General features: G+C 40.0%; 2 protein-coding genes across 4 annotated transcripts; one reads left to right on the forward strand and one right to left on the reverse strand.

Moving 5' to 3' along the window:
* Nucleotides 1–628: 628 nt before the first annotated feature.
* LOC103711987 (3-oxoacyl-[acyl-carrier-protein] reductase FabG) lies at nt 629–5,513 on the forward strand. 2 transcript variants are annotated; one of them, XM_008798350.4, is made up of 5 exons: nt 629–1,205; nt 1,294–1,553; nt 1,681–1,774; nt 1,864–1,965; nt 2,741–5,513. In XM_008798350.4, exons 1-5 carry the CDS (start codon nt 1,070–1,072, stop codon nt 2,764–2,766), a joined length of 618 nt encoding a protein of 205 aa, XP_008796572.2. In that variant the 5' UTR covers nt 629–1,069; the 3' UTR covers nt 2,767–5,513. The 2 variants fall into 2 exon arrangements, with proteins under 2 accessions (XP_008796572.2, XP_008796571.2); XM_008798349.4 differs by having other exon boundaries at nt 737–1,205; nt 1,864–1,975.
* Nucleotides 5,514–6,158: 645 nt separating this feature from the next.
* On the reverse strand, nt 6,159–21,802 carry LOC103711989 (uncharacterized protein At4g29660). 2 transcript variants are annotated; one of them, XM_008798351.4, is made up of 5 exons: nt 21,687–21,802; nt 15,536–15,737; nt 13,086–13,858; nt 11,552–12,378; nt 6,159–6,926 (listed from the first exon to the last, which is right to left on the reverse strand). In XM_008798351.4, exons 2-3 carry the CDS (start codon nt 15,716–15,718, stop codon nt 13,757–13,759), a joined length of 285 nt encoding a protein of 94 aa, XP_008796573.1. In that variant the 5' UTR covers nt 15,719–15,737; nt 21,687–21,802; the 3' UTR covers nt 6,159–6,926; nt 11,552–12,378; nt 13,086–13,756. The 2 variants fall into 2 exon arrangements, with proteins under 2 accessions (XP_008796573.1, XP_008796574.1); XM_008798352.4 differs by lacking the exon at nt 21,687–21,802 and adding an exon at nt 18,351–19,984.
* Nucleotides 21,803–22,785: the final 983 nt, after the last annotated feature.

Consider the following 22,785-nt stretch of genomic DNA (forward strand, 5'->3'; position numbering starts at 1 on the left):
CAAAATAGACTAGTCATTGAAGAGGTGGATGCTGGACTGTAAAAAATCATCTGCTGAAGGAGCTATGTTTAAGAATATTCTTGTAATTCTTTCTTTCCAAGCCAGTCCATAGAATACAGAGGAGAAATTCTTCTGCAGGTCCTCACTGTTTAATTTGGCAACAATCACAGTACGAAAAGGGTTAAGGAAGCTGCATCTAAGACAGATGTAATCTAATGATTCGTTGGCATCATTATAGAAGACATAGCCTCCAAATCGACCAAATCCATACGATTGACCCACATGATTCTTATGGATAGCTAATATTACAGTGTTTTATTTTACATGAGGAGAAAATCTAGCTTAGATATTTTGATTGTCGGCGAAGACTGCATAGCATACATTGTCGGTGATGCTTCAGTAATCCATAGGTCAAATATATGAAACTGTTGATTTGACTTAAACCCAACAAGAATTAAGTCTAGGCACAGTGTTTTGGGCTCATATTTCTTAACCAACAGCTTACCAAAACAACCCAAGGCTTCATGTGCTCTTAACCAACCACTCATCTCAAAAACCTAAAGCCTCCTTACATGAAGTCTGATCACGAGATAGAGACGGGGAGGGGTAAGATGACGGTCGCATTACTTAGATAAATAATTAATTTATAGGTGATTTGAGTGCATAGCACCTAGCAATCTTAATTTTGTAATACATTAACTAGTTGCTTGAATCCAGACACAATCGAACCTTGATTCCTTTACCACACAAAACTTCTCAGATATGTATGTATGAATGTGCGACGTGTCTATGATTCTCCCTTTTAAAAATATCGGTATAGACTACATGAATCAATCAATGGATTCTAACACAACCCAATAAGAAAGAAAGAAAGAAAGAAAGAAAGATCGCTGCATTGCAGCTGCTATAAAATGAAAAGGCAGCCCATTGCTTTTCACCATTACCTCTCTAAAAGGGCAACCAAGGAGCTCCAAACACATCTCATCTGTTTCTCTTTCTCTCTCCGTCTCTCTCCCCACCACCTCCTCCGGAATAAAGACTTGTTCCTTTGGTTGACAACTTGCCAAACATGCGCTCCATGTCAAGCCCGTGCTCCTCCAAAGGCATCGCTGCCATCGTCGGCGTCGGCCCCAAACTCGGCTGCTCCATTGCTCGAAAGTTCGCCTATGAAGGCTACACCGTCGCCATCCTCGCACGAGACCTCGGTAAGCAACATCCATCCATTTATTTCATTCTTCTTCCCTCATCAATAATCATCGATTCCAATCTCCAGCATATGCGTTTATCCTGCAGCCAAACTATCGAGGTTCGCCGAGGAGATCGCCAGGGAAGCCAAAGCTCAAGTATTCGCTATCCGCATCGACTGCTCCGACTCCAAGTCAGTGCGCGAGGCCTTCGAAGGCGTGCTTTCGCTCGGTTTCGTGGAGATTCTTGTCTACAATGCCAGCGAGCCTGTCTCCTGCCAGCCCACCAAATTCACTGCCATTAGCCTCGAGTCTTTCAAGCGATCTCTCGCGGTCTCCACAGTGGGGCCATTCCATTGTGCGCAGCAGGCAGGCACCTGAAAAAAATTGAGCTTTGTTCATGCATTCTGATCATGGCCTTCACTTGGACAAGTACCATGGATTGTTTGGTACCAATGCTTTCATTCTAACGATGTGTAGCTTATGTTGTTCCAAGGTGATTCCTGGGATGGTCGAGAGGGGCAGAGGCACCATCATCTTCACCGGCTCCTCGGCTTCTCTTAGTGGCTTTGCAGGCAACTGTGAATTAAGTAGGATCTTATTCCAAACAAAACTTTCTATTGTATGAGATTGTATGTTAATCTAGATTAAGGCTAATGCTAAGTCGCTTTACGAATAGGTTGTGGGAAATTTGCTCTGAGGGGATTGTCGCAATGTCTAGCGGGAGAGTTCCAAGCATCTGGTGTACATGTTGCTCATGTTATCATCGATGGAGTAATTGGTATGCCCAGGTTGGTTAGTTATATATAATCATAAGCAACTAATTCCACTCCTCAGCACCTTTCTTTCTAAGACAACAGATCGAATTTCTCTACTCTCTCGTTCTGAAACAACTAAAATTTTTTCTTTTTTTCATTCATCATTATTGTATTTATTCTGACCTCCATCTTAGGTCGAAAAGTGCACAAATAGAAATTGCAAGAAGAACACTCTGCTTCCATCTCATAGTATCTCAAGATTTTGCATGCAATATCCTTTTTTTAGATCATTCTCATAGTTTACACACACACACACACAGATAGAGATATATATATATATATATATATATATATATATATATATATATATATATATATATATATATATATATATATATATATATATATATATATATATATTATGTGCATTTTAAAGCATAGCTGTTGTATTTTGTCCATCCAAGAACCTATACTATAACAATAACGGATAAATCTCGACCCAACTACCAAGGTCCTTGTTGGCCAATCATTGGGAAACCTAGTAATCAGATTAATTACCTTGGTCATAACCCCTGCTTAAGAGGTAGAGTTTGTACATTTGTCTATCCTTAAGATTTCGAACCCAGGCAATTAGAATACAAGAATGGCTCTCTCTCTTCCCCTTTTTGTCTTTGAAAAAAAAAATTAAAAGGTAAATGGAGTCAAGTTCTCATAAGTGATTTTCCCTTTTGAGAAAACATTATTACTTGCCATTGAAAATACGATATTTTTTGAGTTCTTTTGATGAGGCTTAATCAGATCGTCACGAGGAGATCAAAGCGTAGACCTTACAATGGATCCGGATGCACTAGCACAAACTTACTGGCACATCCACAACCAAGATAAGAGTGCGTGGACGCAGGAGATCAATCTACGATCATCATCAAACCAAATACCTTAAGCACCAAAAATACTGCTGTGAGTGATTGAAATAAGGGGATTTGGTGGTGTCATGATTCATTTTATCATGTTTGTTTAGGTAGGGGTTGGTGGATGCTCTTGTAACTTGATTCCAGCTATAAGGATTCCATAAATTTGTAGCAATCAAGGGTGGGTCCACCGAGGTTGATTACTATGTCCGATTATGTCCAAGCATATGGTTATGGGGAGAAAATCGTGTCCTTCTTGGATGCACTCAAATTGTAGTGTTCTTGACACTATATCTTTCTACATCTTCTTTATGCAAGAATAGCAATTTATTTTTACTTTTGTCTATTTATTTTTAAAGAAGACTTTTTTTTATTAAAGGAGGAGAAAATTTTACTTGTAAGCAAAAAAGAATGAAGCCTTCCTTAAAAGTTGAATCTTTTTAATGAGTGGAACCATCCTCCATATATGAGGAGGTTATGGGTTGATCCTTGTTAGCGTTAATCTAGATAAAAATATTTGATGGTGCTACCACACATATCTTTCCAAATTAATGAGCTAAGATTGATAGGTGATACTAGTACACTTGTTTTCATATCTAAAAACAATAAATATCCAAATATTTACCCTAAATTCATGCACAGAAGATTGATGCCATGTTGGGAGCTGATTGTTAAAGATACTTATAGTTTAACAGAGTGTATATATAGGAAAATCTTAGCTGGCCTGCGACAAGTGTTTTCGTTATTGCATTTATAACTGATGAAGTTGTGATTTTCCACTGGAATTTTGAGTAAGAATTTGAAGCACAATATCACAGTGCCTAAGCAACTTCATTGAGGCAATGCAGCAAAATCTTGGAAGAATTTCTTCTTCTTTTTTTTCCTTTTTTTTGAATGAACAGAAAGCAAATATTCCACTAGAGAAAGCAATATTCCACTTGAGACTACTGTATTGGTGATATTTTTCACAAATGCTTTGGCGAAATTTTTGAAAGCACCGAAGTTCCCAAGCACTCACCTTTTAAGGGAAAAGGAAAGCACCATCATTTTGCGAGGCTACGGCTTACACACTTCTGGTTAGAGACAAAATTTTCAGGTCACCGCCAATCATTAAGATTCGCCATCAAGTCGATGTCAGAATCTCCGAGCCCAAAGGGGGCCTCCCCCAGCTTATCAAATGTGGTGACGTCATATAGACCATCAAAAAATTGATAGAAATTATGCTCATTTCCTGTCTAGACTGAGAGATCACTCAGGAACAGTGCGGTAGAAGATGACTCATTGATAGCATTATTTCATGGGTATATGAGGATCCGTGTGACCCTTATTAGTTATTCATCGGAGAGATTTTGAGTACTTATATAAAATCAAAAAATTCAAATAATATTTTCTGGCTAGCTTTTGGATGAGGTCATGAATTGTTGCAAATGATATCAAATCCAGATTTAAAGTTCGCGCTAGCAAATTTATTTTGTAGAAAAATTTTAGTATTTTAATTAACTAAATTTATAGTTAATGATTTTCTAAATTTTAAGAATTACGGATTATAATATTCTTATTTAGATTTAAACGCTCTGAATCGATGTTTGCTTTATTATTTAATGAATAATGAATTTGGATCATTATGTTATACATTTACTTGAGGTGGATTTGTATACAAATTATGATTGTTGGATTTATATTATCATGGGCGTTACCCCTTGATAGCATAGTCATATTATGTCCCAAATTTTGGACGTGATATTTTATAGTATTAAAACGAACCCAGTCTATGACTTATGTGGAATAAGGATGCTGTAGCACAGACTCATTAAAGTTGACCATAGATTGATCGTAGTACTTGTAATTAAATTTGAATGGATTTGGATCCTAAGCCTAACGAAAACATCCAGACTTAAACAGGAGGAGTATGTAAAAACTCGAGCAGGCATATGCTTACTTCGACATCAGTTACTCACCAGAAAGATCTTGAATACTTATACAGGATCAAATAACCCACATAATACTTTCTAGTTAGTTTTTATGAGGTCCTTGCTTGTTACGCTAATGGAGCAATACCATATATAATTGAAGCAACAATGCTGTCCCCGATAAATGGGAGCAGAAAGATGTTAGAATCTGATTGGCAATGCTTATAGCACAAAAGATGAGAGGACCAAGATCAGCATAACATATGGAAAAGACTAAAGCTTTTAAACCTTCTTCAAATAAATGGTCCCATATATCCTTTCCTCAGTGGACACCGGGGTCACCAGTTAGATTGCAGTGTGCAGTGTGGCCGGATGAATGATATTGCATCTCTGGATGCAGGCATTTAATCCAATAAAAACGAGGGACCGTCCAACAACCCGATCAAAGTGAACATTATGATTATAAAGGTAAACATTAGTTTTTGGCAGGCAAATAGAAGGGTAAGAGTGATAAATCTAAATTAGTGACAACTTGAGAGAAGGAAACAACATAAATACTCATTTGACTTAGCACCGATGATCTAAAAAGCATGTCATGGAACATTATGAAACTTGCAATCCAAACCTAGCCTGATTTTGACCGAACAAGTCATGATCTCAACATCCATGGTTTAGATCAGATTCCACACAAGCCTAATTATATGATTAACTCAAGAAAATTTTGACCAACATGCAAGTACTCTATTGATTTAACCAGATACAAAAGAGCTCAAATGATTGAAACTGGCCCATAAAATTCAGAACCAAGCCAAAGCAATGTAGATAGTGCAATATTATGACCATAATTCTTTAGCTATCACCTAATTTGACAGACCAAGAGGCTAAAAGTAGTGGTAAAATCTCTCCACCATTTCTTATATTTCGTTAAAGAGAACAGGTAAAATCGAGACTTACCAACTGCTTCAATATCCTTGTCATTGTCTCATCTCGTCTTTGTCACAGACTCATCAAAGCCTGGCCTACCAGGACAGAAAGGAGTTCCTTGTTCCATCAAGATGATGATAACACTCGTTACCTGGCACCAAACATACGAGGACCATATAGAAATCATTGCTGAATTCATTAGACACCAAATCATTCAGAGAAAAGATCAGCTGGGTAAGGACAATACCTTCCAAACGTGGACTATTCAAAACCTTTGATCTTCTTTTATTTTGTCTTCAGATTTTCACCTCAGCAACTAAATATCATACCTTTTTCCTTATAAATGGCCGTGCTTACGATTATTTATTTATCCAATAACATCATCAGAGACAGTTGACAACATCCCTGTTGGGGTTTCACATCCGCCATCTAGCTTTAAGAATCACCAGGAAGATAAATAATCTAATCATGGACTTGCTATTGGTATTTCACTATCAAATAAAGACATTCTTTTGAAAGTTCAAATCTCAGCCAACATCCTCTGCAACACATTGCAATGGCAAAACAGCTTTCTCAAATCAACCAGCAAATTCTGAGGTGGTAAGCAAAAACAAAACGATGATATTTAAGGGTTTGCATGCATACCAAAACTAATGATAACTATTGCAGTAACCCTACGACCACACCATCATAAAAGTGACAAGAGGATTAGGCTAGGTTGGGTTAACATTTTTTCATTTAGAGAATTTAAATCTTGCACTGGAAGACTACAGAATGAAATCCCAATCTAGCCGAAAGAGAGGCTGCTGGACCAGCCTGTCGATATGCATAGATCCACATGTCAGAAGAACAAATCTAAACTTGGCAATTGGTTGAGCAGATCTTCAAGCAATTGGTGCCAATACTCAGGTCAGCATAAATTTCAGAATCAGTAACTTGGCCCAGCCCACATTTCTTCAGCCCTTTCTAATTGGCATGATGGTGATGGATTATCTGCTCAATGAAAATGCGCAAGATGCCCATATGAGATGAAATCTGAGATGAATTCATTGTCTTTTGCTCCATTCTTAGCAATACACTGATACATGAATTCTTGCATGCAGGCATGTGTGCATATATGTTCTATGCCTTCATTTCCTTTTTTCCTTCTGCGAATGGACCACTTTCCTCTCCGTCTCTTTATATACATAGAGAGAGAGTTACGCTGAGATGCTTTTGAGAGCATTTGATCCCAAATACTTCCTAGTCAAAAGCAAATGAAGGATCTTTTAAAAATGAAAATCAGCAGAGTAGGTCATGATGTAAAATATATAAAATAATTGGAAACAGTTTTTTTTAATTACTGTGGAGGTCTCCTGGCAATAGATCAAGTTGGCAGAAAATGAATGGCAGCAATATATCTAGTAAAAAAAAACATAACATAAACTATATAATTTGTAATATCAAGCCATTGATCATGATCTAAATTTCTTAAAACATATATAGATAAAATTTCAACTAATTTGGATTTTCTTAACTATAGATCAAATTAAAACATGATATCATATGGTTGAAATGGTCAATTTGGTTTTCATTTGATGAATGGGTAAAAGATCTCAAAAATGCATAATCTTTGATTTCTAGCCTATATATGTACATATAGGTATATCTATACATGTATATATAAATATATGCATTCATGCAAAAACATAATCACATACATGCATACAAAAACAGACATATATATCTATGTATGTATTTATGTGCACCAAAGATTGCCTATGATTATGAGGTATCAAGTTACATTGGTTACAAAACGAAAGAAATTGAAGAACCAAAAGAACTTTTATAAGGTGTGACCCATATAAAAACTCTTGGCAGATGATATATAATGCCAAAGACATTCCAACACTTGGTAAGAAACAAAGTCTGGTCACTTCCAGAAGATTAAGATCACTAGTGCAATATAAATATGCAACCAATAAAAGTATGAATATCGGACTCATAGAGTGTGCATTACTCAACTGATAGAAAATAAAGAAAAAAAAACTTCTTTTTTCATGGAACTAAGGATCAACAAGTGCATACCAATTCATATGTCCAGTACCATACCGTACTAGTAAGGCATCAATATCAATACGCCCCTCCTTATCACCTTGTGCTGACACATGCTATGTCACCTCATTTTTGTTGTGTTAGTACATGCTGTACTGTACTCCATCGTTACTGGTAACTCAACCTACTTATGCTGTAGGTTGCTGAAGTGGAAACCATAGGGATTCTATCAACAATATTTGATATTATATTGAGAAATCGTCTAAACTCTAAACAACATAAATCTAATTATGGTTCAGTTATTCAACATCTTTTTTTAGTTATGCAGATTTTGTCTCCAGATATATCTTCATATTAGGTTGTTGCATGGGTGATCGCTTCAACCTAATAAGCTGAATCAAATTAAAATAGTACGAATTCTGCTAATAAATAGTTTTGTGATGGTATTAGAAAGTTGTAGCGGTTGAAGGCACTAGAAAGTTTCAGGAGATCATATCAACTTACGTTACAATTGATTCAGTATGTTAAGGACAACATCTAAGCATGTAAGAATTGCAAAATTACAGAAGTCTTTTAGTTGCACTATAAGAAAATAGAGGTATCGCCTGTTGTAAGTAGAAGATTTGTGGATTGTACAGGATACAATTTATCCTAATAAATCAATTTGAACATAAATGATAAAACAGGAGTCAGTAAAATAATTCTATCATTTGTTTATCTTATCATATATCTTTTCATCACATGTTTATATTATATGTAACAAGTTTTTTTTTAAAGAAAAAAAATATTATCCTCAAGTGTGGTGCTAGGGCAACAAGGAACTCTCAAACACAAGAAAAAAGTTAAAAAGCCAGCCTGCAGTCTCTTATTGCTCCTTCTCTAGCAATCACCAACAAGTTGCTAAGCAAAACAAAAGTTATCTTCTCCAAACTTTAAAATTACAAGCACAATACACACCTTCTTGAACTGATACATGGTCATGTGCTCTCTGTGGTGGACATTAAGTTCTACATTCAAGTCATTGGTAGTACTAAGGCATGGAAAAACATGATTAGGGAAGAATCATGTTTACTCTTAAAGAAATGAATATGTTAAAAAAAAATGAGATTACTGGCCTTCAATAATGCTGCCCGTCCATGAGATTATTAGTAAAGTGATATCATCTTTGACAATCAAGGCTATGGAAATGTCATATCTTAATGCTTTTTTGTAGAACAAAAATTGCATCAACAAGAGATAGAAGGTAAATCGCTCAAAACTTGATTATAACTTTGACATCAAAAATGAACAATCTTTAAGGAATTTTCACTTTCTCCTAATGCAACAAACAATGGGAACAAGTCAAATTCTAAGAGCAAAACTACAGCCAACAGATCATTGGCAATAGTAATAAAGGTCAAAAACAAGCTTCATCAAGGTCTATGAATAATTTGAAGTTGATTTAACACTATTAGATGTGGCATGAATAAGCTTTCCAATGCCTCAAAAACAATGAATTAAAATAGAGGAGCTATGACCCTTCCGCTGAAGACTTGTTAAAAGTGGCAAAAACTATGATCGTGACAATGGCATGGAATTCAGCATGAACTTGTTCTTTATTCTATTTCCTGTAATTATTAAGTCACAGTTTGTCTCCAGGTCTCACGGACATGGTTTATAACGTAGAGCATAAAGTTCATTTTTGTTGAACAATCCATCTGATCATGAACATGAACTAAAAAATTTTGGGTTAACTTGAAAAAAAAAAAATTAAATGCATATTTCATCACCTGAAAGAGGGATATTTTGACCTTTCCACCATCAATGACGTAATTTGCAAAGATAATGAACACAGAAGACAGTTACACAAAGTGTAAGCAACTGATGCAACCAGTTGCAAAGAGATATTCTAGGATATGAGTTTCAATTGGATAAATAGGAGACTTGTGATATATTTGAGATCTTTTTGATGTTTTGGGTAATATGAAGGATTATTGAAAAGCTCTTAAACTCTTAGTGGATGTTAGGTGAATGTCTTGCTAATCAAACTGAGTCCAATTAATTTCTTCAGGTCTAGGTGCTTTTGGAAGATAGATTGGTGATCTTACTTCAGTAACATTTGGGCAAGACTTCAAAAATGCAATGCTTCCAGGAGTCCTTGAGAGGTACTTTGCTCGTCTATTCTATACACAATAGAGGTCCAATGTCATGTAAGAAAATTTGCAGTTTGTTTTCCTTAAGGTTTCACCGTCACTTCTTTCTTTTATCTCCTACTCTCCTCTCTAAATGCTTTCTTTTTCTTCTATTCTTGTTGTCATTCCCCTTTTCTGGTTTTTGCTATCTTATGTTACCAGTTGTTCTCTCAGATTGGCCATCAAACCAATCCTTGGTCCCTAAATAAACCCTTTTACGAACCAATAAGGGCCAGCGTATCAATTTTGCATGCATTCCCTACCCCCCAATGGAGCCCTAGAAACCCATCACTAATCATTCCTAATCAAAATCTGCATTGCCTAAAACTACATGCACAAAGATTTACAGACAGCTAGCATATAAAATCTCAAAATAATGCTAATAGTCTGATTTGTTAGCCTCCTCATATTTTAATCAACAGGAGGCTACACTACAATCCAATTTGAGTAGGTCCATAATGTTACACCAGCGCTGCTAGGGGAGAAACTGGTATACAGCAGAAGAAATGTAATTGTAATAAAAATAAGAGATGAACTGAAGTTTCAGAGAGTTGCAAGGCACACAAGATATTGTTAAACAGGCCTTCTCAGATTCTTTCATAATGAAATGGATTGTCATGATTTTATCATGACCGCTGTGATAAAAGGGACCAATGCATGGAAACTAATGGAGTTGAAGGATGACTTATTTCTGGAAATTTTTCATGTCATCTAGTCTAGACTAGTAGTAATGCTAAAGTTGGTTATAATTTACAGACATGGAATAGATAAATTGTTTGGTCCTAGTCTGATCTTTACGACCATTAATATCAACAGCAGTACCAAGCTTCAGCCCGAGAGAACACTATTAGCTCTCATGTTTCACAAAGTGTTTAGTTTTTTTCCCCTTAAAAATAAATGATGCTTGGTCAGTTTGTTCCTTTGTATCACAATTCAATCTTTATATGTAAATCGATACTAATGGTAGAAAGACTCCTGCTCAGATGTTCAGTTACTCATGGAGTTATTTACAGAGCCATCACCTCTGGTTCTTTCTAAAAGCCTAAGATACATTCATATTTAAATGCTAATGTTCAGCACAACTTTGAGTCCACTGTTGTTACCTGTCAACCTTGAGAATCCTGATAGCATTAATCCATTCATTATAAAAGGTATCACAAAGCACCTAATGTCCATACAATATGAAGAATGTCCATTCATGTTGTTGTCTTTTACATCAACCAAAAAAGGAAAATTTGAACACTTTCAACCACATTGAAGCATTGGCATGTAATTGTGTGAAGTGAGAAAGGAGAGGAGAGAGAGATGTAGAGAGGGGAGGAGAGAATATCAAAGGAGAGAAGTATTTGCTCTTAATTCCACACCTCAAATAGTGCCATAGCCTACTTTTTACAGTAGAAGGTGGCTCTGTACAGTTCATATACAGCTCATATACAGCTAAGAATACAGCTAACAATACAGCTCATATACAATTAACCTACAGCTCATATACAACTAAAAAATTGCAAACAACTATTTCCAGTGATGAAAATGGGAATGTCCACTACAGTTTTCAACACAACAACCTACAAACAAAACCCAAAACCGTATCCTAGCATTGTTAGCTAGAAATTCAAGTAAGTAAATTGAAATCAACTACAAGTGGAAAAGCCTTCATCTCACCTCAGTTGACATCCTGATGTGACCTCGTCCCCGACAACCTCTGCTGCTTCTCCTAGAGATCACCCACCAAGGCTTGCCGCAGGCTCTCCCCAAGGTAATACAGAGACCGCTCACTCTCCAGCGGCTAGGCGGGCTGCGGGGCCTCCGTCGGATCCTGCCACAGGTACTTGCCCTCGTCCTCGGGCTCCCCGGCAATCTGGCACATGTTGTGCAGCACGACGCAAGCGACGATGGTCTGCGCGGCATGGTCGAGCATGACGTTGAAGTTGCGGAGGATCTTCCACTGGCCCTTGAGGAGGGCGACGCCAGCTCGACGGAGATGGCACGGGCTTGGCGAGGGCGGCGTCAAAGGCGTCATGGACGGGGTTGGGGTTGGGGGAGGAGGAGGAGAAGGAGCCGGAGGAGAAAGGGGAGGAAGGGGAAGGAGGAGTCGCCGGCGAGGAAGGGGCGGAGGTGGAGCCCGCCGCGGAGGGGGGGGGCGGGGTCGTGGAGGATGTCGGAGGAGGCAAGGTGGTGATAGAGGCGGCTGTCGCAGAGGTAGGAGACGGGGTTGGCGGCGGCGTGGGGAGCGAACGCAGGCATCCAAGAAGATGAGGTGGTGGTCAGCGACGACCAGGAGGAGGACGGAGGGGAAGGAGCGGTGGGGGGAGTGGAGGTCGGCGTCGGAGGCGGAGGAGGATGCCCGTGTAAAAAATGTGATTTCTGGGAGCTGCAATGATTGTAAGTCAAAGTTTGCACATCCACGATGACACATCTCTTTTAGCGACAATATCCCTGGTTCAATTGGCCTCCTATATTTGAGTGCCAAATATAGTTGATGAATTCATCTGCAGATTATAGAAGAATAAGGCTAAATTATAAACTGAGATAAGAAAGTATCAGGGAAAAGAATATGAAATTCAACAAAGTGGAGCCCTCATCAAACTGATAGCCAAGAGACGCCCTTTGTGATCTTTATAATTTTCTTTGATCTATTGCCTGAAGAATTTTGGGGGCCGTGGATGGTGCAGGTCGGGGTTTGAACTTGAAGGGGAATTGGGAGATAGAGGGAGATGCATCCACTAGAATGAGATACAAGAATTTATCAGGTGGGGGTTCCAAGAACTTGAAAACTAGGTGGATGAGATACAAGACACATGCATTTATCATAAAAAGAATTTCAAGAATCTGATAAGCTTCAGCAATATCTTCACAAACTGGATCCTGAAATGCAATACAGCTAACTTAAATTTTGTACCCATCCCCCTCTGCAGTTCATCTTTGAGACAATATATTTTTATTCAGTAAAATGGAAAAATGATGCAGGGATATGATGAACTTTTTGAGAACATGTTAGCATACAGATGGAGAAAATTTGAGCAAACAAGCTGAAAAAGCAAGAATAATCAAATGCCCTCTTAATTGCTTGACAATATTGCACCCTACTGGTCATTCATCAAGAAATGAAGAAAACATAAGCAGTTGAGTCCTGCAATGACAAACTTAATGTTAATAGAATAGGTTTCTCAATTTACATTGAAGCTGCATTAAATACCTGCTAGGACAATCGGATAGCACTGTGGGTACGTTGAGGCATCACTAGAGTCAAATAATTGAAAGTACTGCCTCCATTGGTATGTTCAGGCGTGTCTCAACCTCCCCAACTTTCAGCTCTAAATTCCACCAAGATTTTTTCACTGGAGACTTAACTGTTCACAATTGCACCACTCTTTGCCCACAGATAATCAGAAGTCCAATTCTTGGATACATCTTTCACCTCTATATCAAATAATGCTGCTCAGCATACTAAAGTGCTCCATAATATAATAATTTACCAATATTGGTTCTGTTGCTCCTAGTTAACTTACAAGATCCCTGGAATTCCCATTAAAAATCAATCCCATGATCCGAGCATTAGCAAGGGTGGAGAAAGCAGCATGTCCATCCAAAACATGGGTAATACCAGTCATCATAGAAAGGAGAGATTGCTCCGAACAATACAGACAATCAGAAAAAAATGAAGACAAGGGCCTTGACAATTTTCAAAAAATGTAGTTAACCATTATTTTCATATCAGCAAAGAGAAAACAAAAGACTCATAATACCCTTTTTTTTGACAATTTTAATAAAATGTAGTTTCCCATATTGCAACTGCAATCGGCTTCTATCATTTAAAGGGGATCACATTAGATATCAAGGTGAACTTCAGCTCTCCCACAACATTTACTATTTTGGAACATCTCCCTGCATTATCCTCCAAGGGCCCCAATAGAATTTTGGCTTCATAATAGGTACTGCTTCACCTGGATGATCTTCCCAATATTTTTCCTGTTCAACAACATCATGAAGAAGAAGAAACAAAGTTAAAACCTAGGACCTAAAGGTTAGCTGAAACTTTTGTTAACAGCCATAGTAAGACATCAGGGAACATATACGATGCAGCAAAGTTATTTTAAGACATATCTAGGGTATACAGGCAGATAATTAGCTATAATGCAGCTGGCCTTCGATATACTCCATTCCTATCAACAACGAAGATTCCATAGGCCAATTCTGACTTTTCACATCAGCTTTGGATCAAGGCAGCCATTATAAACATATCATGGATAAATTAAGGCAACTTTTTAATGCATATGCCAACAGAACCATGTCTATTTTTGTTCCTAACAATCGACACAACAATAAATATCACAAAACTGGGAAAGCAACAGAATTTTGCTTTTCTTTCTGTCTATTTTCTTTCACTTGTTTTTCTCATTGCAAAAGAACATCTACACTGTCACTACACAAGATCAAGCAGTCTGCCAATTACCATGTTTATATGAAGAAAAAGTCTACTTGTTTTCACAGAAAAACTTGACTAGGGACATCAGGAAGAGAGGCAAAACAAAACAACCAATAAGTTTCCAATACTCCTTTCTCTGCGAAGTCACTGGTGGGGCACCGATCTCCTTTCACACCAGGCATGCATCAACATATTCCTCTTGATAAGAATAGTGAAAATGACTAAAATGTAACTTCCCATGGAATGGAGATATCAGCCGTCTATTAATGGGGTGGCAATCCCTTGCAATCTTCTTGTGGCATCTACCCTAATCACTCCCCTTCTTCAAATGCCCCCTTCCACCAGTTCAGAAACTACCCAGCCACCATAGCCATTATCTGACATCAGGAAAACCATAGCCCTCCTACTGTACCACACCCCCCCCTTAAAAAAAAAGGGAAAAAAAACAAAACAGATAAAAATGTGTTTTTTTAACTGAAAATCAAATTAATTGATATGTAACAAGCATACTTCTTCTCTATCATTCTAGAAATGACCTTTCAATGAAGAAAGTTATACGGAGGAAAATTCAAGATTGACATGCCCCTCAACTTTCTTCTCAGAATCACTTACTTTCAACACTTTAGGATCGTACAAGATAATAAACTGGTTCATTGAATCAAAAGCAGAAGAATTTGTTTGATATGAGCTCATGTATCTTTCTTTCTTTTTTTGAGAAAGAGCACCTGCATGTCACGTTTATGCTGCATCAACTTATGCATTTAGGAACCTATGCTCTTATGAAAAATATGCAAAGCAAGAAACATAATTACAGACACATCTGAATTGCTTCAATATAGTGACCTCGAAGTACAAAGAACGAGGAGAAGTCTCAGGTAGGAATTGTTCATTACAAGAAAAATAGCATGAAGTTCCAAAAACTAAATTATAGTAGAGAACTAGTCTCCTCATTACTCTACACATCATATACAAGAAGACAATCCCTTTCAATGCACAGACCATTATTTCTTTCATCAAGAAGTACAAAAAGATAACACTTGAACATGGAGTATAGCCTTTAAATTAAATTCTTTCAAATTACATAAAAATCAAGAAACAAATGATCGTTTATCATCTTAAGCACCATCTAGAGTAAATCTTTAAGCCAAAAAAAAAAAATCAGAAATTGACGAACTAGAGGCAGGGGCAAACAAATGAGGACTGCATGAGTTCGTGTGTACCTTATACAGTTGCTCCGTTATTGCGGATCCTACAACGCCAGTGTAGAAGGCAGCTGCATAGACCGTTATAAGAGGTGTGAAGGATCTCGGGCGCCTGTAGGGCTCCACCATATCCCAAAGAACAGTCTTTTCCCACTTGTAGAACAGCCTATCGGCATACCACCTCCAAAATCTAGTTGTCATCCGTGGAAAGAAAGAATTCCTTCAAAGAATCAAAGAAAGATGAAAGTTTTAGGCAACCTGCCCACTCGCCGTTTATACCCTAAATGGATTAGTGATTCGAATTCCACGATCGACCAAGAGATGGAAATCCAGGACTTCTCTAAGTTCTCTTCTGTGCCAAAAACGGGGGGGGGGGGGGGGGGGGGGGGGGGGGGGCGTGGAAACGATGAGGTAACTGAGTTAAATTGTAACCATGGTTGAGATCTCGAGGTGGCAATGATGTAGAACCTATTCCAGAAGAAGAGGGAGAAGAGAAGGAGGAAGAGGAGGAGGAGAAGGAGAAGAGAAGAAGAGAGGAGGAGGATACGTGGGGGAGAAAATTTCTTAAACTTTCATTAAACCCTAATCATGAAAATAGATCCCTATATATAGGGCCAAAATACACAATTTGCATAAATCCTCTTACACAGAAATAAATCCTAATAAACCTACAAATAACACAAATAAGCCCTAAAATGCAAACAAGCCCAGAAATAAAATAAATAAAATAAATATGCAAATAAACGAGTCTGGCTCAATCCGGGGGCTCAGGATCATCTGGATGAAGGGCTCTGATGTCCCCATCAACTCCTCCCGGGTGAGAAAAACTCGACCCCATCGAGTACAAGTCTGGCTGGCTGTCGTACTGCTCCAGAAGATCGGGGTCAAGGCGCTGCAACTGTGCTCTGTAAATCCACGTTACATCAGACTTTGGTCGACCTTTCCACCGAACAAGGTAACGTTCGTAACCACCGTTCCTGGTTGAAATAACCTGCTCATCCAATATATGTTCTATTTGTTCTCTGCGTGCATGAAATTTGGGAGGTGGTGGCTCAACAGCAGGTAATAGGTCAGGGTGTCCAACATGGGCAGGTATATCAATAAAGGGGTCAGAAGGCATGAATATTATCTTTTTGTATGGGACTAAATCTTCAATATTAAATGTCGCACTAATCCCATAGTCATCAGGAAGATCCACAACATATGCATTCGAACTAATTTTCTTTAAGATTTTGAACGGTTCTGCACTACAAGTTTGCAATTTCTTAAACGTATCTGAAGAAAATCGTTCAAGCCTAATTCTTATCATGACGTAATCTTTTTCACTTAACTCTTTATAACGTTTGTATAAATCAGCAAGGGATTTATATTTTAAGTTATTTAAGTGACTACAATTGCTGATTTCTTGATGCAATGAATATGGATGTGATGCAATTGATTATGCAGACTCAACGACTCTATACTGATGAGACATGAAAAATAAGTCTATGGGTTGCCTAGGTTTGTAATCATGCACCACTTCGAATGGACTCATACCTATGGACTTGTTAACCGAACTATGATATGCAAATTCAACTGTCGATAATATTAAATCCAAGGTCCTAGCATATGCATTTGGGTTGAGCCTATGATGTGGAAGGTTAGGCAGAAATACTCCGGAAACTAGATCAATTGCATGTTGGATATCACGCATCGGAGAAAGTGCATCCGAAAGATCATCAGGGACTACATCATTAAACTCCTCTAGAAGGGAAACTACTATAGGGGAATGTTCAAGATTGGACTCCACATGGGTATCTCTAGCTACAAGTGCCAATTCAGGTGGCTGGCTCTCAATATCTATCACTACCTCTTCCACAGTAGTGATGTGAAGTGGCTTGGTTGTACTTAGATCAATAGTTTTCTTGGCAAATCGTTTTGAACAAAATCTAATTCTATAGGTTCGTCTTCAAAGTCTTCTTCATAGTTTTCTATATTTGGTTCATAGACTTTTTCGACATATTCGACCTCTTGGCTCCTAGCTTCTGGTTCAGTAATCAGGTAGGTCCTAATGGAACATTGGGATGCTATGTGGTCGAATTGTTGACATCTTGAGCATTGGATTTGGTGCCCAAGAAAATGGGGAAGGATTACAGGTGGTGCAACTAAACCGATTTTAGGTTGGGCTGCAACAGGGGTTAGCGGTGTAGGGGTTCTAGAATTTTGCATGAGCTCATGGATCTCTTGTGTGAATTCCTTGTATCCAGCCCGCATGGCAATGATCTGTTCCTTGATAGACCTCAAAATGTCGAAATTCATGGTAGCTACAGGGGTTTTAGGTTGACTGAGATAGTACTTCATATCACTACAGGTTGGCATGCAATGATGACACTGGGTGATGATGTGAAATGCAGTGTCACTAATGAAACCCTAATAACTATAATGTAGGACCAAATTTGATGCAGGACAACCTACTAATGCAATCTATTATGATTTCAGAAATCAGCAAGTCTTCATAATAATAACTTTAAATTTAAATGTTGCTGATTTTTACTTCGGTTATTCAGAATTAAGGATTAAGATTATTCAATTTAAGAAGTTAGATTGCAATCAAGTAGTACAGTTGTTCTGATCCTAAAGTAATCTGATCGAATAATATCGAGAAACGTCCTGTTACTAAGGTGTGCTAATTTAATATCTAGATTTTAAAAAGGCGAATAGAATGGGTTTGAAAGTAGGGGTTCTATGTTCTAAATTTTGACAACAAAAGTAAGTTTTCAAAATGTGGCTATCATGCAAGAGAACCATAACATAATTAAATAAACAAGCCCAAAAAAAGTAGAAACCTTATTACCTGTCGTGAAGTAGGCGACCAGGATGTGTGCTCGTGGGCTGGGCGACGATCGGTGCGCGGTTGCAGCTGATGGATCTTTTCAATTGGCTTCAATTGGCTTCTATTTGGATCTGATCACAGCACTTTGGCTAGTCTGCTGGGCTTGTAAAATGGAGGAGAGTGGACCTGCTGAGTTTGTGAGATGGGATCAGGCCTCTGTAGTTAGGGCCTGCTGGCTTGGGCCTGTGAGGAGGCAGTGGGTGGCCCGGCCCAAAAGGGGCCTGTCTGGGGTCGATAGAGAGGTGCTCGGGTGAGTTGCAATGGGCGAAGAAGAAAAGGGATGAGGGGGAAAGGGAGGGCGGTGAGCTGTGGATGAGGAGGCGGTGGTGAGTGGTGGAGGGGTGCGGCAGCGGTGCAAAAGATGGGGAGAGGTACACGGCGGGGCAGTCGGACCGTGAGGAGGAGTGGGCGGCGGAAGGAGGGCGGCGTGCGGCCTGTGGAGTCGGCCGGTGGTGAGGAAAATGGGAGGGGATGTATGAGGAGGCCGTCGGCGTCAGCTCGAGCCCCGGCAGGATGGTGGCGTCGGCTCGGGCCCCGGCGGGATGGTGGCGTCGGCTCGGGCACCGGCGGCTCGGGCGGTGGACGACGGAGGAGAAGGAGGGGCTCGGAGACGACGGCGCTCGGCGACGGGGAAGCACCGTGAGGGAGCGGCGACACCTCAGCGGTTCGGCGAAGACGGCGGCGGAGGAGCCACGACAGCGGCAGCGGCGGCGGGGCGACGACAACAGCGGCGGGCAGACGATCGGGGAAGATGAACAGGTACCCTTTCCTTTTTGCTTTTTTTTTTTGGAACCCTTTCGGGTTCGGGTCATCGGATTCGGGTTTTTAGAACGCAACCCGCTCCGATACCCGTTAACGTCAGCACGTGCAGTTCACGTGCACGGTTTTTTTTTTGGACCCGGGTTACCGGGTTGTGGGTTAACGGGTTGAGAACTTACCCGTTACCCTGATTCTTTCTTCAACCTCCCGACGAATTCGGGAGGGCGTCGATCTTCACGGCGGCGGCTGCAGGCGGGGCGGAGGTCGCGGCCGCGGCTCGGCGGCAACGGTGGCAGCCGATCTCGGGTTTCCCGGCGGCGGTCTCCTCTGTGGGCCCGATGCAGGCGATTGGCGGCAGACGCGGGCGACTCGGGTTGTAGCGGCGGAGGGAGGCGTTAGGACGGCGACGGAGAGGAAGAGCGGTGTCCCACTCCCGGATCTGGCCACGGACGGTGGCCACAGGGGTCGCGGCCGAAAACTTCCTCCGTCAGGACGGTTGCCACACGGTTGACGCCAGGACGGCGGGTTTCCGTGGGGTCACGGTGACCTCCGGCAGCGAATCAAAGCGGCGGCGCTGGTGTTGTCGGCGGTGAGGGATAGAAGCGGTGGCCGCGAGCGCGGTGACGGGTGGCCACGGGAACAGGGTACCTGCAAAGGGGTTTTCCTTTCTCCTCTGGTTTGAACCGAGAGAGAAAGAGAGAGATTCCTTTTTTTTTTCTCTGGTGAAAACCGACAGAGGGGAGGGAGGGCCTGGTGAACACCGAGAAAGAGGGAAAAAAAAAGGGAACGCTGGATCGTGGCTTTGGCAGCAGTGGCAAAGCCGAGGCTCTGATACCAAGTTGATGTAGAACCTATTCCAGAAGAAGAGGGAGAAGAGGAGGAAGAGGAGGAGAAGAAGGAGAAGAGAAGAAGAGAGGAGGAGGATACGTGGGGGAGAAAATTTCTTAAACTTTCATTAAACCCTAATCATGAAAATAGATCCCTATATATAGGGCCAAAATACACAATTTGCATAAATCCCCTTACACAGAAATAAATCCTAATAAACCCACAAATAACACAAATAAGCCCTAAAATGCAAACAAGCCCAGAAATAAAATAAATAAAATAAATATGCAAATAAACGAGTCTGGCTCAATCCGGAGGCTCAGGATCATCTGGATGAAGGGCTCTGATGTCCCCATCAGGCAAGTAATCTACCCTAGGATTGGGAGATAAATGCAACCAGCTACTCTCAAAGATTATTCTAATCCTCAGTGTGAGCAAGTATAATGCAAGTATGGTCATAATCAGACACAACGCGTTCGCTTACAGCCTTTCAGCACTTCTTTCAAGGTCTATAAAGTAGCTCCAGATTATGCTATTGCTAGTATCCAGGACCGCTGAGGAGCCCCCCTTATTTTACTCAGGATGTTTGTTAGTGTTGGACACAAGATGGGCATTTCATATACAACTGGTTCATTATAAGTAGGATAAATCTGACCATAATTGGGAAAATAGTGATCCATTGTTGACAAAAGTGCACTTTTTCACTGCCTCATGTTCGCTAAATGTCAAGTTCTAGAAAAAATAATTACATATATGTACGTATTCATGCAATGGGGGGTAATAGCTGAGGATATATTCCCAACCAAAGTGCCTGCAAATTGCAAGTTTTTTGAAACCATAGAAGATTTTCTGATACGTAGAAATTCAGGACATCAGGCAGTTGTTAGAGCTGAATTTGTATGGACGATCATTCAACTTCGTATTCACGTTATCTGACATGGATAAGTTGATAGGATCTTCACTTGGTTAAATTTTATTATAGAAATGAAGAATAAGACCATGTAGTTGAGCATGTGCATGTTTCTTAGCGTGGAATCAATCTAGCAGCTCATGGACCACGACCTTCTCCTCTATGACTCTGAGGCGTGTAATGTTCAGGTCCAGCAAGCTACCATTAAAAAGGAGAGGTTTTTATATCATGAACTCATCAATCAGTCATAGCTATCTATTATGTTAAAAATCACCATGTAACACAACCATAAAGAGTAATTGAAACTAGCAAAGTCCTTACACACAGTCACTTCTACACGCTTAGCTGGAAAACAATAAAAACATAAAGCGTTAGTTTTAGAATTTTAATTCACAAGTAAAAAAGCATTTTTAGTACTCTATTTCATAATAAGCTTAAGCTTGCATCCGAACATATTATCCACAAATAAAACTTCAAGATGAAACAAGATCATATAAATATCTAAATAGAGAGCATAAAAAGAAAAAAAAAACCGAATTCCCCTGGCGAACCCAAGTACCAGAGAGCAACCCTAGATGGAAGCAAACCCTTCCACTTTAGACAACCAACAGGATCTACCAAGACCTAACCTAGAATCCAGTTCGTTTAGGAAAAGCCACAGAACCCTAAAACCCTTTCAATGAGAATCCCTAAACCCTAATATCACCGACTAGAGAGGGAAAGGGGTAAAAGGAAAAAAAATAGAATAGCCTATTGCTGATAGACATAACCGAGAGGAGAAGAAGAAGAAGAGAGAATACCTTCGGCGATTTCAAGGATTGATAGGAGAGGAAAGAAGATGGCGAAGGGGAACGACGCCGCAAGAGCAGAAGCTCGCTTCCAGCAACAACGCGTCGGTGGGCGACCCGGGTGTATAAGAAGATATACTCAGGCAGGTCGAAATTACCAAAATAACCCTGATCGTCGGACCCGACCCGAATCCCGAGCCTGAACACAGCAAACCCATTTGGCCAGGTTGCACGGAGTCCTGAATCAGTCCTGCTGTCCCGACCGGACCCAACACAAGACCCACATGTCACGTAAGGCCCATCTAATGGACAATGGTATTTCTGCATAAATTTGAAATCCGAGTCCTAGAGTTAGCTAATTTGGATTGGTTACATGTCAAACAACAGGCTGTTTGGTTGCATGCATCTCTAGTTGCATCTCCAACCAAAGATTATTATTATTGTATTCCAGCTTCGCTTACTCTTCTTCCAGGAGTTGTACTTCTTTGTAGATGTCAGGCACTCGACTTCAAGGAATGCTATCTAGTCCTTCTAGGCTTGCAATTTATCCTGGACTGACATACATGCATCCAGGGCAAGCTTAACTTCTTCTTCAAAGGAAGAAATCTTGACTTCTAGATCATCGGTGGAAGTAGTTATGGCATCTATTTCCTTGGTCACGTCAGCCAATGGATGGTGAATATTAGAAAGGTTGGCCATTCTATGACAAAGATCATCAGCTTGAGTTGCTGGGAGGTAGACTGAATGTTGAAGGGTTGAGTTGCATTTGAAAATTTGGTTATGCTCTCTAGAGAAACCAATTCATTGATCGGGGTGGTGGGAAAGTGATGCAAAAGCAACAACTACTTAGCCATCCTCACTTCTATAGTACTGCAGCTCACAAATTTTTTTTTACTCTATCTTGGACTATAACTCTCAGTTTTTCCCCCACTTTTTATAAAAGATCTCTCTATTACCTCAGATGCCGGATTCGGGTTGGAAAGAAGTAAGCGGGGACTGGACAGGCGGAGGCGGCGGCGGCGAGCCGAAGGATAGAAGGGTCTCAAAGCCGAGGGAAATTAGGAATGGAAATTGAAGGGCTGAGGATCGACCGATCGGGGGGAAATCACGG

This window comes from Phoenix dactylifera, chromosome 15 (assembly GCF_009389715.1).
Source record: "Phoenix dactylifera cultivar Barhee BC4 chromosome 15, palm_55x_up_171113_PBpolish2nd_filt_p, whole genome shotgun sequence".
In the NCBI taxonomy this organism is placed as follows: domain Eukaryota; kingdom Viridiplantae; phylum Streptophyta; class Magnoliopsida; order Arecales; family Arecaceae; genus Phoenix; species Phoenix dactylifera.

Excerpts from the sequence above, each read along its gene's own strand:
- LOC103711987 (XM_008798349.4), top strand. The coding sequence starts at position 1,070 with ATGCGCTCCATGTCAAGCCCGTGCTCCTCCAAAGGCATCGCTGCCATC. Across the intron at positions 1,775-1,863 it reads TGCAGGCAACTGTGAATTAA|GTTGTGGGAAATTTGCTCTG; the intron begins GTAGGATCTTAT and ends CTTTACGAATAG. Across the intron at positions 1,976-2,740 it reads GGAGTAATTGGTATGCCCAG|ATCGTCACGAGGAGATCAAA; the intron begins GTTGGTTAGTTA and ends AGGCTTAATCAG.
- LOC103711989 (XM_008798351.4), bottom strand. The coding sequence starts at position 15,718 with ATGACAACTAGATTTTGGAGGTGGTATGCCGATAGGCTGTTCTACAAG. Across the intron at positions 13,859-15,535 it reads TAACGGAGCAACTGTATAAG|GAAAAATATTGGGAAGATCA; the intron begins GTACACACGAAC and ends GTTGTTGAACAG.